Source organism: Phycodurus eques, chromosome 17 (assembly GCF_024500275.1).
Source record: "Phycodurus eques isolate BA_2022a chromosome 17, UOR_Pequ_1.1, whole genome shotgun sequence".
Taxonomy (NCBI): Eukaryota; Metazoa; Chordata; class Actinopteri; order Syngnathiformes; family Syngnathidae; genus Phycodurus; species Phycodurus eques.
Window position 1 is genome coordinate 4035229 of NC_084541.1, and position 18346 is coordinate 4053574.

Consider the following 18346-nt stretch of genomic DNA (forward strand, 5'->3'; position numbering starts at 1 on the left):
GGGATCATGCAGGGGGGGGGGGGGGGGGGTCTAGAAACAACCCTGCATTTAGGTCTATGGTAAGTAATAAATATATAGTAGTCCAATTCTATAACTGCCTTGCTGCTGAGATACCACCACAGAGCAGCAATAGCTTACCTTTCCATGATGCTCTGTACACCACTCAGACATGGATTCCAGTAGTTCATCGGACTGGTTTATTATCAAGTTGGGCCCCTGCCAAGATAGGACATTTGAGTTTAAATTGGAAGGTCATAATAACAGCCAAAATAATAATGAGAATATTTGGATTACCTCAGCCAAAATGTTCAAGTCAGAGTCTGTAATTATGCATGTCATTTCAATTATCTTGTCATTTTCAATGTCCAAGCCTGTCATCTATAAAATGAAAAGAACATGTAATAAGCAAGAATTTGAAGCATGAATTCGTATTTCCATAACATGGAATACATTATGGCACTATGCACAGACACAGAGACAATCACAGACATATACACACACACACACACACACAATCACAGACATATATACACACACACACACACACACACACATGTATTTTTTTATGATTGTGTCACACCTCTAGTATATACAGACCCTTTCCAAAAAAAAATAGAATATCATGGAAAAGTTTATTAATTTCCATTATTCCATTAATTAAGTTCAACTTTCATAGATTATAGATTCAGGGCCAAGAATTTCAAGTATTTATTTGCTTATTTTTACATAATTTGGGCTTCCAGCTCATAAACCCCACGAAATCAGGAATTCAAAACATTTTAATACTGTGAAGAAATCACTATTTACTTTATTTTTTGTGGGAAAAAAGAAAGAAATTAGGGTCACATTAAATCAATCAAAATATGGTACTTTCAAAACAATATGTTAATCAATACTTGGTTGGGAATCCCTTCGCTTGAATCACTGCCTCGATGCGCCTTGGCATTGAAGCAATCAATCAGCCTGGGGCATTGCCTGGGAGTTATGAAAGCCCAGATTTCCTTGATGCTTGTTGTCAGGTTTTCTTTGTTTTTGGGTCTGGTGCCCCTGATTCTCAATGGGGTTTAGATCCGGCGAGTTGGCTGGCCAGTCAAGCACTGTGATGCCATGGGAATCAAACCAGGTTTTGGTGCTTCTAGCGGTATGGGCAGGGTCCAGGTCCTGTTGGAAGATGAAATCTCCATACAGATCCTCAGTAGAAGGATGCATGAAGTCATCTAAAACATTATGGTAGACTCTTGCTGTGACCTTGGATTTAAGAAAGCAGAGTTTACCAACACCTGCAATGGACATTGCACCCCAAATCATGACTAAGTGTGAATATTTCATACTAGACCTCAAGCAGCTTGGGTTCTGTTCTTCACCAGTCTTCCTCCAAACCCTTGGACCATGATTCTTGAACGAAAGACACTTTACTTTTATTGGAAAAGAGGCCCTTGGACCATGGTCAACAGTCCAGTCCTTCTTCTCCTTGGTCCAGTTGAGACACTTCCTACGTTGGCTCAGGCGCAGAAGTGGCTTGCCCCGAGGAACACGATAGTTGTAGCCCATCTCCTGGGATGCGTCTGAATGTGATGGTTTTTGAAGCTGTGTTTCCCACCTCATTCCACTCTTACTGGATCTCTGCTAGATTCTTGAATCTTCTCTGTTTGTCTTAGTTCTGGCAGCGTGCAAGTTCTGGCAGCGTGCAAGTCCTCAATGGTGGGTAGAGGGGGTACCGACAATCCTTTCAGCAGTTTTGATTGTCCGTTGCAGTCGGAGTTTGTCCTTTTTTGTAGCAGCACCAAACCAGACTGTGATGGAAGAACACAGGACTGATTCGATGACCGCTGTGTAGAACTGTCTCAGCAGCTCCGGTGGCAGGCCGTGCTTTCTCAGAAGCCGCAGGAAGTACATCCTCTGCTGGGCCTTTTTGAGGACGGAGTTGATGTTGGTCGCCCACTTCAGGTCCTGAGAGATTGTAATTCCCAGGAACTTGAAGGTCTCGACGGTTGACACAAGGCAGCTGGACAACGTGAGGGGCAGCTGTAGCGAAGGATGCCTCCTGAAGTCCACGATCATCTCTACCGTCTTGAGCGTGTTCAGCTCCAGGTTGTGTCGGCCGCACCACAGCTCCAGCCGCTCCGCTTCCTGTCGATATGGAGACTCGTCACCGTCCTTGATGAGGCCGATGACAGTGGTGTCATCTGCAAACTTCAGGAGCTTGACAGTCGGGTTCGCTGAGGTGCAGTCGTTCGTGTAGAGAGAGAAGAGCAGCGGAGAGAGGACACAACCTTGGGGCGCCCCAGTGCTGATGCTGCGTGTGGATGAGGTGGCCTCCCCCAGCCTGACCTGCTGTGTCCTGTCCGTCAGAAAGCTGTAGATCCACTGGCAGATGGCAGGTGAGACGCTGAGCTGGAGAAGCTTGGTTGAAAGGAGTTCAGGGATGATGGTGTTGAACGCTGAGCTGAAGTCCACGAACAGGATCCTCGCGTAGGTCCCTGCACTGTCGAGGTGTTCTAGGATGAAGTGCAGTCCCATGTTGACTGCATCATCCGCAGACCTGTTCGCTTGGTAGGCAAACTGCAGGGGGTCCAGCAGGGGACCTGTGACACTCTTGAGGTGGTCCAGCACGAGACGTTCAAAGGACTTCATGACCACAGATGTCAAAGCGACAGGCCTGTAGTCATTCAGACCAGAGATTGCAGGTTTCTTGGGGACTGGAATGATGGTGGAGCGTTTGAAACAGGATGGAACTTCGCATATTTCCAAAGATCTGTTAAAGATCTGAGTGAAGACTGGAGCGAGCTGGTCCGCGCAGACTTTGAGGCAGGATGGGGACACATGGTCCGGTCCTGCCGCTTTGTTAATCTTCTGTTGTTTGAAGATGCGTCTCACATCCTGTTCATGGATGATTAACGCAAAAGTCAGAGGTGCGGTTGTGCTCGCGGGTGCGGCCGGGTGGGTGTGTGGAGTGAAACTGTCCTTTTCAAATCTGCAATAGAAGGTATTCAAGTCGTTGGCTAGTGTGCTATTGTTCTCAGCTTGGGGGGATCGTCGCTTGTAATTAGTCAGCGATTGGAATGCACGCCAGACTGTTTTTGAGTCGTTCGCGCTAAACTGTTTTTCCAACTTTGCTGCATAAATCCTCTTTGCAATGTTAATTTCTTTAGTAAGCTGGTTTCTAGCTCGATTATACAGGGCCCTGTCCCCGCTCTGATATGCATCTTCCTTAGCTTGGCGAAGCTGCTTAAGTTTAGCAGTGAACCACGGCTTGTTGTTGTTGAATGTCCGAAATGATTTTGTTGGTATACAAACCTCTTCACAGAAACTGATATAGGATGTGACAGTGTCCGTATATTCATCCAGGCTGCCAGCTGAATTTTCAAAGACACTCCAGTCTGTGCAGTCTAAACAGCTTTGAAGTTCCATCTTGGCTTCATTGGTCCACTTTTTGACTGTTTTCACTGTTGGCTTCGCACATTTAAGTTCTTGCTTGTACGTCGGTATTAAGTGAATTAAGCAGTGATCAGACGAGCCCAGGGCTGCACGAGGTATAGCACGGTATGCGTTTTTTACCGTAGTGTAGCAGTGGTCTAAAGTATTATTTTCCCTGGTAGTGCTGCTACCAGGGAAAATACCAGGGATGTGCTGCTTGTATTTAGGGAGTTCGTGGTTGAGTTTAGCTTTGTTAAAGTCCCCGAGAATAATGAGGGGTGAGTCCGGGTGTTTTTTTTCAATTTCGTTGACTTGTTCGGCGAGCGTTAGCAATGCGGCGTTCGTGTTAGCTTGCGGTGTAATATAGACTCCAGCCAGTATAAACGATGCAAACTCACGTGGCGAGTAAAATGGTTTACAGTTCAAAAACAGCGACTCCAGATGCGGGCTACAGTGTGTGCTGAGCACCGTGACGTCCGTACACCAATTTTCGGTAATATGGAGGCCTGAAAGCCTGCATGGAGTTTGCTGGGAAAAAAAACACCTGAAGGACTCCAAGATGGTGAGAAATAAGATTCTATGGTCTGATGAGACCAAAATAAAACTTTCTGGCCTTAATTCTAAGCGGTATGTGTGGAGAAAACCAGGCACTGCTCATCACCTGTCCAATAGTCCCAACAGTGAAGCTTGGTGGTGGCAGAATCACGCTATGGGGTGTTTTTCAGCTGCAGGGACAGGACGGCTAAGCTCAGGGATATCCTGGATGATAACCTTCTCCAGAGTGCTCAGGACCTCAGACTGGGCCGAAGGTTCACCTTCCACCAAGATAATGACCCTAAGCACACAGCTAAAATAACAAAGGAGTGGCTTCAGAACAACTCCGTGACTGTTCTTGAATGGCCCAGCCAGAGCCCTGACTTAAACCCAATTGAGCATCTCTGGAGAGACCTGAAAATGGCTGTCCACCAACATTCACCATCCAACCTGACAGAACTGGAGAGGATCTGCAAGGAGGAATGAGGATCCCCAAATACAGGTGTGAAAAAGTTGTTGCATCATTCCCAAAAAGACTCATGGCTGTATTAGTTCAAAAGGGTGCTTCTACTACATACTGAGGAAAGGGTCTGAATACTTATGGCTGTGTGATATTTCACTTTTTTATTTTAATAAATCTGCAAAACTTTCAACAATAAATATTTTTTTCTGTCAATATGGGGTGCTGTGTGTACATTAATGAGGAAAAAAATGAACTTAAATTACTTTAGCAAATGGCTGCAATATAACAAAGTAAAAAATGTAAGGAGGTCTGAATACTTTCCGTACCCACTGTATATTTGAACATGGTGTTCGTTATGGACAACCCATGATGAGCACAGAAGTACAATAACAGAACACTTATTGGGTTCTGGTCGGGGGAGGCCGTTCTTCCTGATCACACCCTTCTCGTTCTCATTGTTATTGCCCACGTGAGCATTTAAGTCCCCCAGCAGAACGATTAAGTCCCCAGCGGGAACGCTTTCCAGCACCCCTTCCAAGGACTCCAAAAAGGGTGGGCACTCTGAGCAGCTGTTTTGTGCATTAGAACAGACAACAGTCAGGACAGTCAGTCATCCCCCCACTGGAAGGTGGCGGGAGGCTACCTTCTCGTCCACCGGGGTAAACCCCAACATACAGGCACCAAGCTGGGGGGAAATAAGTATGCCCACACCTGCTTGGCGCCTCTCACCATGAGCAACTCCAGAGTGGAAAAGAGTCCAACCCCTCCAGGAGGACTGGTACCAGAGCCCAAGCTGTGTGTGGAGGTGAGTCTGACGATATCTTGTCAGAACTTCTCAACCTTGCACATTAGCTCAAGATCCTTCCCTGCCAGAGAGGTGAGATTATAAATCCCTAGAGCCAAATTCTGTAGCCAGAGACCGAATCACCAGGGTGCCTACCATCGGCTGCCACCCAGCTGACAACGCACCTTGGCCCATACCACAGGTGGTGAGCCGATGAGAAGGGAGACCCACATTGCCTCTTCGGCCTATGCCGATCCGGGTCCATGGGTGTGGGCGCCCCCCTTAAGGCCTGGCTCAAGAGGGGAGCCACGGTGACCCGTGTCCGGGACAAGTAAAGTTAGGTCAATTTTGTTTGTCATCATAAGGGGTCTTATAAGCCGTACTTTGTCTGCTCCCTCACCTAGGACCTGTCTGTAATGGGTAACCCTACTAGGGTTATAAATCCCCAGACAACTTAGCCCCTAGGATCGTCGGGAAGTACAAACCCTTCCACCACGATAAGGTGACGCCTCAGGGAGGGGGCATCATTAGGTTTGGAGGGAAAAGATGGAAGCATGGGGGTGGCAGCTTCATGATGTTGTCCTACTGGAGGGATTGGTGCACTTCACAAAATAGATGGCATAATGAGGAAAGAACATTATGTGGAAATACTGAAGCAATATTTCAAGATATTAACCAGGAAGTTAAAGGTTGGGCGCGAATAGGTGTTCCAAATGGACAATGACCTGAAGCATACTGCCAAACTGGTTACAAAGGACTTGATAACAAAGTCAGTGTTTTAAAGTTGCAATCATATCTGATAGGATCTGATCTAATTTTCTTAAATTCATAAGGAGACCTAAAAAGACACCTGCAAGCACAGCGGCCTACAAAGTTGGCTCAATTACACTGGTCAGGAGGAATGGGCCAAAATGTCTGCCAACTACAACACCAATTCCAATGAAGTTGGGACGTTGTGTTAAACATAAATAAAAACAGAATACAATGATTTGCAAATCATGTTCAACCTATATTTAATTTAATACACTACAAAGACAAGATATTTAATGTTCAAACTGATAAACTTGATTGTTTTTAGCAAATAATCATTCATTTTATGGCTGCAACACATTCCAAATAAGCTGGGACAGTGCTTACCACTGTGTTACATCACCTTTTCTTTTAACAACATTCAATAAATGTTTGGGAACTGAGGACACTAATTGTTGAAGCTTTGTAGGTGGAATTCTTTCCCATTCTTGCTTGATGTACAGCTTCAGCTGTTCAACAATTAGGGATCTCAGTTGTCGTATTTTACACTTCATAATGCGCCACACATTTTCAATGGGAGACAGGTCTGGACTGAAGGCAGGCCAGTCTAGTACCCGCACTCTTATTACGAAGCCACCCTGTTGTAACACGTGCGGAATGTGGTTTGTCATTGTCTTGCTGAGGGGCGTACATGAAAAAGACGTTGCTTGGAAGGCAGCATATGTTTCTCCAAAACCTGTATGTACCTTTCAGCATTAATGGTGCCTTCACAGATGTGTAAGTTACCCACACCATTGGCACTAACACAGGCCCATACCATCACAGATGCTGGCTTTTGAACTTTGCGTCCATAACAGTCCGGATGATTCTTTTCCTCTTTGGCCCGGAGGACACGACGTCCACAATTTCCAAAAACAATTCGAAATGCGGACTCGTCAGACCACAGAACACTTTTCCACTTTGCATCAGTCCATTCCAAAAACAATTCGAAATGCGGACTCGTCAGACCACAGAACACTTTTCCACTTTGCATCAGTCCATCTTAGATGAGTTCGGGCCCAGAGAAGCCGCCGGCCTCGCCCCATCTTTGCTTGTGAATGACTGAGGAATTCAGGGAAGCTCCTTTTATACCCAATCATGGCACCCACCTGTTCCCAATTAGCCTGTTCACCTGTGGGATGTTCCAAACAGGTGTTTGATGAGTCTTTTTTGCCAACTGTAGCTTTATAGGAATGTGTTGCAGCCATAAAATCTTGGAATGTGTTGCAGCCATAAAATTTGAAGTTCATGATTATTTGCTAAAAACAATCAAGTTTATCAGTTTGAACATTAAATATATTGTCTTTGTAGTGTATTAAATTAAATATAGGTTGAACATGATTTGCAAATTCTGTTTAACGTAACCTCCCAACTTCATTGGAATTGGGGTTGTGTAAAGAGAAGCTTGTGGAAGGATATCCAAAACGTTTGACCCAAGTTGTACAGTTTAAAGCAATGGTACCAAATATGAATTAAAATGTATGTAAACTTCAGATTTTAAAGTGATGAAAAAATATCTAAAAATCATTATTTTGGCATTTATCAAACACAAATAATTTGATAATCTTAATTGACCTAAAACGGGAAAAGTTTAGTCCGACTTCATGTGAGAAAAAAACAACAACAATAAAAACATATTTTTATATCGTGAATAGCAAATTCTGTTTAAGTGTACATAAAATGTACACTTAAACAGGTAGGTACCATACAGACCATTTTGACAGTCAGTCATTTTTGGAAAGTCTTGTCATGTTGCTACTATATGTTTGTATACAATTTAATTTACTGCTCAAAAAAATAAAGACACATCCTAGATCTCAATTAATGAAATGTTGCCGTTGAAAATCCGTATTCATTACATAGTGGAATGCGTTGACAACAAAATAACATCAACATACATAAATAAATAAATAAATAATAACATAAATAAGGTAAATCAGAATTATAATCCCATTGAGGTCTGGATTGGCAATCATATGTAAAATAAAAGTGGAAAATAATTTCACAGGCTAATCCAACTTTAGTGGAAATTCCTCAAGACAAGTCAAAATGATGCTCAGTAGTGTGTGATGCCTTCATGTGCCTGGATGACCTCATTACAACGCCTGGGCATACTCCGGCTGATGCGGCGGATGTTCTCCTGAGCGATATCCTCCCAAATCTGGATTAAAGCATCAGTCAGATCCCAGACAGTCTGTGGTCAAACATGGCCTCGGTGGATGGAACAAGAAATTATGTCCCAGATGTGCTCGATTGGATTCAGGTCTGGGGAACGGGCAGGCCAGTCCATAGCAACAATGCCTTAATCATGCAGGAACTGCTGACACAGTCCAGCCACATGAGGTCTAGCATTGTCATATGTACATCAGAAGGAACCCAGGGCCTATTGCACACGCATACAGTATGGTCTCACAATGGGTCTGAGGATCTTATCCCGATATCTAATGGCAGTCAGAGTACCTCTGGCTATCATACGGAGGGCTGTGCAGCCCTCCAAAGAAATGCCTACCCGCACCATTACTGAGCCACGTCCAAACCGGTCATGCTGAGCAACTTCTGTGGGTTGTAGACACCGCCTCATACTACCTTTAGGTGTGAGAGCGCTGACCAAATACAAAAGTGACCCCCCCAAAAAAATCAGTCAGAAAAGATGAGAACAGAGAAATGGCCTGTGGTCACGACCTACAGAACCACTCCTTTATAGGGTTTGTCTTGTTAATTGCCTCTCATTTCCACCTGTTGTCTGTTCAATTTGCACCACAGCATGGGAAACTTATTCACAATTAGTATTTCTTCCTAACTGGACAGCTTGATTTCACAGAAGTGTGACTGACTTGGAGTTACATTTTGGTGTTCAGGTGTTCCCTTTATTTTTTTGAGCAGAGTTTTTATATTGTCTATATTTCCTCATACAAAAGAAAAACATATCGTAGGCTCTCTTATTGGCATTTCCGTCATTCATTTCAATGGGGCAAGATGTTTTGAGACAAGAGTGATTGATGTTCCAAGTGTTGTCACAGAACAACTTGTATCTCAAGGCACCAATGTATTTAAAAACTACAAATACGAGAGCCCCCACCCTGGAATTGTGGTTTTTTGTTGTTGTTGTTGTTTGTTTGCGGCTCCTGGCTAGTATGAGGTCTGAAATTATTTATGCCCCAGAACTGTGAACCTTTACCCTCTATCCAGCAGAGTGACATATACACTGTATAGGAGGGTTTGCTGAAGAGGAGTGTAACATAATTCTGTGAAAGAATTAAATGAAGGTAGTAATCCTACCTGAACTAAAACAGATAACGTTTAGTCTGATTTCATGTGAGACAGTGAGGGGGGAAAACTTATCTTTTTATATAGTGTATCTAAACTGGTTTCAACTGTGGTTTAAACACACGGACGCACACACTATTATTTTTTTAACTGTTCAACAGTTGGGCACCTTTAAAACGCACCAACCACTAGTTAACCAATTCACTGGTGCATTAGAAGTTACTCGAACAGGCTGTTATGACTTGCCTCAAGATCCACCCACACCATCTTTTGGGACAAAGTAGCGTTCATGGTCTTTCTTCAACAGCCTACGACGTGGAAATTCAAACCCGAGATTAAACACGTCGTTAAAGTTGTTTTCGAAACAAATCATGCGTTAAGAATGATAGACTGCAATGTAAAACAAGAAAACCTGTCGGAAAAACACTCTGTCGGTGTACAAAGCAGAACGAGGCGATAACGCCAACGCGTGTGTGTGAGACGTTGGCTGTGTCTCAATTCCGGGTAGACCGGCTTAAGCGACGTGCCTACGTGGCGGCCACCTTGGTGGGGGCATCACTCCCATCGAAGGAAATGCATGTACAGTCATCAATTTTCTTTACTGCTTATCCTCACTAGTTGAAAATAAACTATAACTTTCCGTTAGTTCATGGCACATAACTCCCCACCACTCACCTCATGAAAACCTAGTAAACCTCATGAAAATCGCTTGAGAAATGTACAAGTTACGACTTGAATTTGAATGTCCATGCATTGCCTTCGATGGGAACGTCGACCTTTCTAACATGGCCGCTACATAGGCACGTCGGTTAGCCGGGCTACTACACCGCGCTGGGGTATCTGGTGGTATTTATGTCACACACACGCTCGGCTGCTAGTGTCGTCAGAACAACATCCGGGTATCTTTTGATTTTTATTTTTTTTGTACAATATTTAATGCAACCTTATGGGAGTCACAAGCCAGGGCAAACTGTAGGCCGGTTCCACGCCTGGATAAATGCAGAGGGTTGCGTCAGGAAGGGCATCCGGCTTAAAACTTTGGCAAACAAATATCCAAAGAATTCCATACCGGATCGGTCGTGGTTAACAACGTCTGCCACCATCAACCTGCAGGGCGCCGGTGGAAATTCAGCTACTGTGGGTCGAAGTATAAGAAGAAGAGGTGGAAAGCGGGTTCTTCGGCAGAAAGAGAAGAGGAAAGCACAGAGCCGAGAACTGAATGTGGGGACTTTGGATGTTGGGACTATGACAGGAAAATCTCGGGACTTGGTTGACATGATGATGATGAGAAAGGTTGATATTGTGTGTCCAGGAGACCAGGGGGAAAGGCAGTAAGGTTAGAAGTTTAGGGGCAAGTTTAAATTATTTTGCCATGGTGTAGATGAGAAGAGAAATTGAGTCGGGTTTATTTTAAAAGAAGAGTTGGCTAAGAATGTCTTGAAGGTGAAAAGAGTATCAGATCGAGTGATGAGGCTGAAACTTGAAATTAAATGTGTTATTTTTGTGTTATTGAGGGTGTTATTTTTGTGTTATGTATAATGTGATTAGTGGCGATGCGCCACAGGTAGGATTTGACCTAGAGGTGAAAGAGAAATTCTGGAAGGAGCTAGACGAAGTAGTTCTGAGCATCCCAGACAGAGAGAGAGTCGTGATTGGTGCAGATTGTAATGGACATGTTGGTGAAGGAAATCGGGTTGATGAAGAAGTGATGGGTAAGTATGGGATCCAGGAACATAGGGTGACCTTCAAGAGGGGAGGTAGAAGCACGCAGGTGGATTACATCTTGTGCAGACAATGTAATTTGAAGGAGGTTACCGACTGTAACCTCCTAGTGGTAGGGGAGAGTGTGGCTGCATAGGATGGTGGTGTGTAAGATGACTCTGGTGGTGGGGAGGAAGATTTGGAAAACAAAGGCAGAGCAGAGAACCATGTGGTGGAAGCTGAGACAGGAAGCTTTTCGGGAAGAGGTGAGACAGGCTCTTGGTGACAGGAGGAGCTTCCAGAAGACTGGACCACTGCAGCCAAGGTCATCAGAGAGGCAGGCAGGAGAATACTTGGTGTATCTTCTGGCAGGAAAGGAGAGAAGGAGACTTGGTGGTGGAACCTCACAGTACAGGAAACCCATCCATTCATTCACCCATTATCTGAGCCGTTTATCCTCACAAGGGTCGGAGGAGTGCTGGAGCCTATCCCAGCTATCATCGAGCAGGAGGCGGGGTACACCCTGAGCTGGTTGCCAACCAATCGCAGGGCACATATAAACAAACAACTATTCAGACTCACATTCACACCTACGGGCAATTTAGTGTGTTCAATTAACCTACCATGCATGTTTTTGGGATGTGGGAGGAAACCGGAGTGCCTGGAGAAAACCCACGTAGCCGCGGGGAGAATGTAAAGTTCTTAAAATATTAATATAAATAAATACACCCACCTGTTCCCAATTAGCCTGTTCGCCTGTGGGATGTTCCAAACAGGTGTCTTTTTTGCCACCTGTCCCAGCTTTTTTGGAACGTGTTGTAGCCATAAAATTCCGAGTTAATGATTATTTGCTAAGAACAATAAAGTTGATCAGTTTGAACATTAAATATCTTGTCTTTGTAGTGTATTCAATTAAATATAGGTTGAACATGATTTGCAAATCATTGTATTCTGTTTTTATTTATGTTTAACACAACGTCCCAACTTAATTGGAATTGAGGTTGTTATTTCACATCTTTCTTTGTGTCCCACAGTCTTAATTTCAAATTTCCCCAGATGGAACAGATGAGGGGTCACTGATGATGGAGTGGTACACTCGCCTGACTTTGGTGCGGATGGCGTGGGTTCAGTTCCCACTCAGTGACAGCGTGAATGTGAGTGCGAATGGTTGAACTTTACATTTACACTAGTGACTGTATTGCTGGAAGCTTGAATGTCTAACGTCGAATATGTTTTTAACTGAACCAGATGTAATGTTCTCCACACCACACAACATTTGAAACATTCGTTACGGAAATGAAAGAGGATGAGCGTGGAACAATGCAGGGTGAGGAGATGGTCTCGTCACCTTAAATTCATCCATCCATCCATTTTCAGAGCCGCTTCTCCTCACACTTGTTTCTATGTGCCCTGCGATTGGCTGGCAACCAGTTCAGGGTGTACCCCGCCTCCTGCCCGATGACAGCTGGGATAGGCTCCAGTACGCCCGCGACCCTAGTGAGGAGAAGCGGCTCAGAAAATGGATGGATGGTTTTAAATCACAAAATTATCCTAAAATGGAAAAATAACGCCAAAAGGCACTCCACCCACTCGGTGTTCGCGAAGGTGGTAGAAAAGGAGAGGGGGAGGAGGGGGGTGAAATCTCCTTGTTGATCCGCTCCGGGCATAAAAGGGGTTGGAGCTGGGATCACAAAAATAAGTTTTTGGGAGTTTTGGTATAGAAGTCTACCTTTGGTCTCACCACGACCAACTCGCTGATGACCAGGCAGGACGCTCACCTCACCCGAGGTGGCAAGGACACATCGGATGATCCCCGGCTGCAGCCACCACTCCTCTCATTCATGCACATATATTCTGTTTTACTTCAGCTCATCTTCATTCCTCTTCTTTCCAGTGAATGCCTCCATCTTTCTAACTGTTCCTCCAGCTGCTCCCTGCTTTTACTGCAGATCCCAATGTCATCTGCAAACATCATGTTCCACGGGGATTCCAGTCTAACCTCATCTGTCAGCATATCCATCACCACTGCAAAAAGGAAGGGGTTCCCTGATGCTGTCCCACGTCCACCTTAAATTTGTCTGTCACACCTACAGCACACCTCACCGCTGTTCTGCTGCCCTCGTACATGTCCTGTATTATTCTAACATACTTCTCTGCCACTCCAGACATCCGCATGCAGTGCCACAGTTCCTCTCTGGGTACTCTATCATAGGCTTTCTCTAGATCTACAAAGACACAATGTAGCTCCTTCTGACCTGGCGCCTGTACATTGGGGTTCACCCCGGTGGACGAAAGGGTAGCCTATCTCCGCCTTCGGGTGGGGGGACGGGTCCTGACTGTGTGGTTATGTGGTTCTGTTGGCTTCATCAAGCCGGGATCTCCAACTCTCGCTGGAGCAATTTGCAGTCGAGTGTGAGGCGGCTGCGTGTGTGGGTTGCGCTCGAGTATAAAGACAAACTACGCGCCGAATAGCCGCAATGATGTCAGCGCTAAAGAAGCCTTTAGAGAATGGGTGAGATGCTCGTTCTTCTGGGAGTGGCTCAGAGTCGAGATGCTGCTCCTCCGCATTGTGAGGAGCCAGATGAGCTGCCTCGGGCATCTGATTAGGATGCCTCCCTGGTGAGGTGTTCGGCCCGGGCACATCCCACCAGCAGGTGACCCCAGGGATGACCCAGTTCACACTGGAGAGACTATATCTCCCGATTGGCCTGGGAATGCCTTGGGCTCCCCCTGGAGGAGCTGGAGAAGTGGCTGGGGAGAACTGTGCTTCCCTGCTAAAGCTGCTGCCCCCGTGACCTGACCTCAGATGAGCGGAACAAAATGGATGGATGGATGGACGGAACTAGGCACCCATCCTGGATGTGGCCCCAGGTGGAAAATGTATGACAACTTGAAGAGATAGATAATAAGAATGGTAACAAAAGAGCCAGAACAAACTCCAAAGAAATTAAACTGAACCTGGGTGAACTCCTTGGTCAAGGTACATCAGTGGCAGATTGCACCATCCGTCGTTGTTTCAGCCAAAGTGGACTTCATGTGAAACGACCAAGAAGAACACCACTGTTGAAAAGAAATCATAAAAAGCGAGACTGAAATTTGCCAAACTGCATGTTTTTTGTTTCCACATCTTTTTATTACATTTTGTAATAGTACAAACAGCACATAAAATGAAATTGACAAAACAAGAGTGGTCTCTATCTTGAACCCGGAGTTCCGCGACATTCATTTCTATTGAGACTGTTGGGCATGAGCACACACAAAACAAATCATAACTCGCTGAATTTTTAAGTGATTTTCGTGCGGTGTGTGTGTTTTTTATTTATTTATTATATATTTTTTATTTATTTATTTTTTTTTTTTGAGTCGCTCATTTGAAAAGTTGGTAACAAAAGAGTATTAATCATTTTTCTACAGTCTGCGGCCCAAAAGATAAGGCGAGTTTAAAATGTGCTTAAGGACATTGGTTGTTGTTTTCGGTGTATGTGGACATCCATCCATCCATCCATCCATTTTCTGAGCCGCTTCTCCTCATTAGGGTCGCGGGCGTGCTGGAGCCTATCCCAGCTGTCATCGGGCAGGAGGCAGGGTACACCCTGAACTGGTTGCCAGCCAATCGCAGTATGTGGGCATGTGGCCCCTCAATTATTCTTACCTTTTTTATTCCAATTATACAACAAACATGTTTCCTCTACTATACCTGATCAGTTTTAAGTTGTAATTGCGCCATTAAAACACCACTCGATGGCAGACATCACTTTGTAGCACTTTCACCGGGTCTTCTCCATCAAAAATATCATCAAGCAGTTTATTTGTTCAACAAATTTAAAGGCAAGTCTGTGTGCCTAGTTTTCTGAGAGACATTGTCAGCCATGATTGTTACTCTGGCTCACCTAGATGCTGAATGGGACAGAGTTGTAAACATCCATCCATCCATCCATTCCCTATACCGGTTATTCAATTCTGGGTCGCAGGGCACCTATCCCAGCTTACGTCGGGCGAAAGGCAGACTACACCCTGGTCGCCAGTTAGTCGCAGGGCATATATAAAGACATACAACCATTTAGACTCACAAACACACTGTCACTGAGTGTGAACAACTCAACCCACCGACGTCAGGCACACCACTACACCGTCAGTGAGCTGGGTCAAAATCATCCATCCATCCCTTTTCTGAGCCGCTTCTCCTCACTCGGGTCGCGGGCGTGATGGAGCCTAACCAAGCTATCATCGGGCAGGAGGCGGGGTACACCCTGAACTGGTTGCCAACCAATCGCAGGGCACATATAAACAAACAACCATTTGCATTCACATTCACACCTACGGGCAATTTAGAGTTGTCAATTAACCTACCATGCATGTTTTTGGGATGTGGGAGGAAACCGGAATGCCCGGAGAAAACCCACGTAGGCACGGGGAGAACATGCAAACTCCACACAGGCGGAACCCTGAGAACCCCGGTCCTCAGAACTGTGAGGCAGACGCTCTAACCACTCGTCCACCGTGCCGCCTTCTCCTAAATTAATTACTTTTTAATCTAAACCAATAAACGCTACAACCATATCATGCATGTTAGTCAACTGGTGTACGAAGTTGCTGAGCCGGCACATCAAAGCAAATACTCTCTTACAGGGATTCTACTGTACTGTGAAAATGTCTAAATAAGGTGCTATTAAAAATACACTGAACAATAGAGTGACCTCCCAGTCAATTCAACTGGATGTTCAGCAATGCTCTATCGGGCATTGCTTGTTAATCGTAAATGACTCTTTACCTTGAGGTGTACACACACGCACACACACACACACACACACACACACACACGTGTGCGACGGCTGTCAGTGTTCAACATGTCACGTTATGCATGTTACATGTTACTTGGGTTGTGGTTGTTTTGTATTAAAAAGTATTTCGGTCCGAAACCTGAAATGCACTTTTGGGCTATTTTCGGCCTAGACATTTCGGTGCATCGCTAAAATTAAGGTTATGTATTGTGCATAAAAACCCGCTGCTGTTGGTTAAATTGACAGTATGTACAGAACCAACATTCAAAGCAGAACATGTAAGACATGGAGACAGATTTACAGATTTAGTTTTTTATTTATTAAAACAACATTACAGCTGACAATGAAAAAGGGACAAAAAAATTTTCATACTCCGAAATTGCCTGCATTCCACTGGCGAAACGGTTGTAGTGTGGCGTCACCTCTAGTTTGAGCAGAGAGGTACTTTTATTTTGCAAACTAAAAGCTGGCTTGCTGCTTCCGGGGTATGATCTGAGAAGTGAGCCGGTGACTCCACACTGCACGCACATACTCTTGGTTCTAGTGATGGGCATTGCAGTTCTTTTGAGTGTAGTGAATCATTCGAATCAGTTCATTAAAAAGATTCGTTTAAAAGATTCGTTTAGTTCTTTTTCACAAAATCATTCATTTAATGATCCATCCCTGAGGTTCACGTTCACTCAACACATTCACCGAAGGACTATGCGTTGTTGTTGTCATGTATTGTAAACTAGGAAAGGTGGGGGGATTATAAAAAAAATAAATAAATAAATAAAATAAATAAAAAACTTCGGCTAAATGATCACCTACCTCTCTCTCTCTCAGCAAACTCTTGAACACCCGGCTTCGGTTGTGACTCGTGAACATGCGTTCAGCGAGCTCAGCTATCGACCATCCTTCTGCGTCCCCTGACGTCCAGCTAAGCTCTCGCCAGCCGGCGTGACTTTTCTGCATTCCACCGCGGTAGACAGCGTCGCTGACACCAGCCCCCGCCAGCCGGTCTTCCTGCTCACTCACCTTACTGTTATTGTCATCTGATTAGTGGAAAACGGCTTTGAGTGTCTTGAGAAGCGCTATTGAAGTTTAATGTGTTATTATATAATGAAATAAAAAGCTTTAAGAGACATTAGAGACACAGAGGGAATTATATATATGTGTACGTAAAAACATTTATAATTAATTAACATTTATTTTAAATATGTGTGCTTGTTATCATGTGCTTGACTGACTCAACGTTAGCCGTTAGCTCGAAGAAACGGCTGCTAGTGAAAGCTATCCCCGCGAGGACGTCAGGACTTGCGGTTAAAATCACTCATGAGTACGTTCACTGCGCAGTACATCATTCCATGTGCAAACGAATCACTCATCGTACAAGTACATCGCTCCTTAGCGGATCACAAAGAAGTTCCATGAACGAATCACTCGTGTTTAACGGATCGCGAATGATAAGTTCCACGAACGAATCACTCTTCAGTTCTTCAGTTCCTCAGTACATATGTTCACTGAACGAATCACTCAGTTCATTTAAGTCCCTCCCCTGAATGAATCACTCTTCAGGTCTTCAGTTCCTCAGTACACCAGTTCACTGAACGAATCAAGCTTTAGTTCCTCAGTACACCAGTCCACCAGTTCACTGAACGAATCACTCAGTTCACTTAAGCCCTTCCCCTGAACGAATCACTCTTCAGTTCTTCAGTTCCTCATTACACCAGTTCACTGAACGAATCACTCAGTTCACTTAAGTCCCTCCCCCGCTTGTACGGCGCTGCCTGCTCATTGGTCATTCGCCGAAGTGAGTGACAACCCTAGCGAATCGCAAATCACATGGCAGTATGTTTAATGAAGTCCTGCTCCCGCCTTCACGCTGGCTGCTCATTGGTCATTCGCCAAAGATTCAGAAGTGAGTGACAGAACACTTTAGCAGTTCTGTGTCCACTCCCAGCTGACTCGCTTGCCTGACGGCGGGTGGCGGCCAAGTAAAGTTCAGTTTGTTCAATAAGAAGATTCGTTCTTCTGAACAAAACGTTCGCGAACGAAACAACACTACTTGGTTCGACTCAACGGCCGACCAAAGTTATTGAGGTATTCACGCTTATTTTCATTCATTAATAAATGGTAGTGTCGTGTTGCGTTGTGGACTGTACGTACAGATTTTATACAAATGAGTCAAAGAGCTTTTGCGGCATCCCAAATAAACCTCAAGCTAAACTAAAGCTTACGTGCAGCCATCACGTGACAAGTGGAACCAATACTTACCATTTGTTTGCTTTCGGCACTTTATATAATAGTACAACACTTAACTTCATATTAAATTCATCCATCCATCCATCCATTTTCTGAGCCGCTTATCCTCTCTAGGGTCGCAGGCGTGCTGGAGCCTATCCCAGCTGTCATCGGGCAGGAGGCAGAGTACACCCTGAACTGGTTGCCAGCCAATCGCAGGGCACATACAAACAGACAACCATTCGCACTCACAGTCACACCTACGGGCAATTTAGAGTCTCCAATTAATGCATGTTTTTGGGATGTGGGAGGAAACCGGAGTGCCCGGAGAAAAGCCACGCAGGCACGGGGAGAACATGCAAACTCCACACAGTCGGGGCCGGGGAT

The 18346-nt window shown here is 44.8% G+C and overlaps 1 protein-coding gene across 4 annotated transcripts in view; it reads right to left on the reverse strand.

The window, feature by feature from the left end:
- The window catches only part of smfn (small fragment nuclease), a 70743-nt gene extending 61015 nt beyond the window's left edge, over positions 1-9728 (reverse strand). For all 4 annotated transcript variants that reach the window (XM_061703008.1, XM_061703011.1, XM_061703009.1 and 1 more), the window contains exons 1-3: positions 9501-9728; positions 295-378; positions 139-216 (exon numbers count right to left, since the gene is read on the reverse strand). In XM_061703008.1, the coding sequence (XP_061558992.1) occupies positions 139-216; positions 295-378; positions 9501-9545 (207 nt within the window). In that variant the 5' untranslated portion in view covers positions 9546-9728. The remainder of the gene's footprint in view (positions 1-138; positions 217-294; positions 379-9500) is intronic.
- Between the last annotated feature and the right edge of the window lie 8618 nt (positions 9729-18346).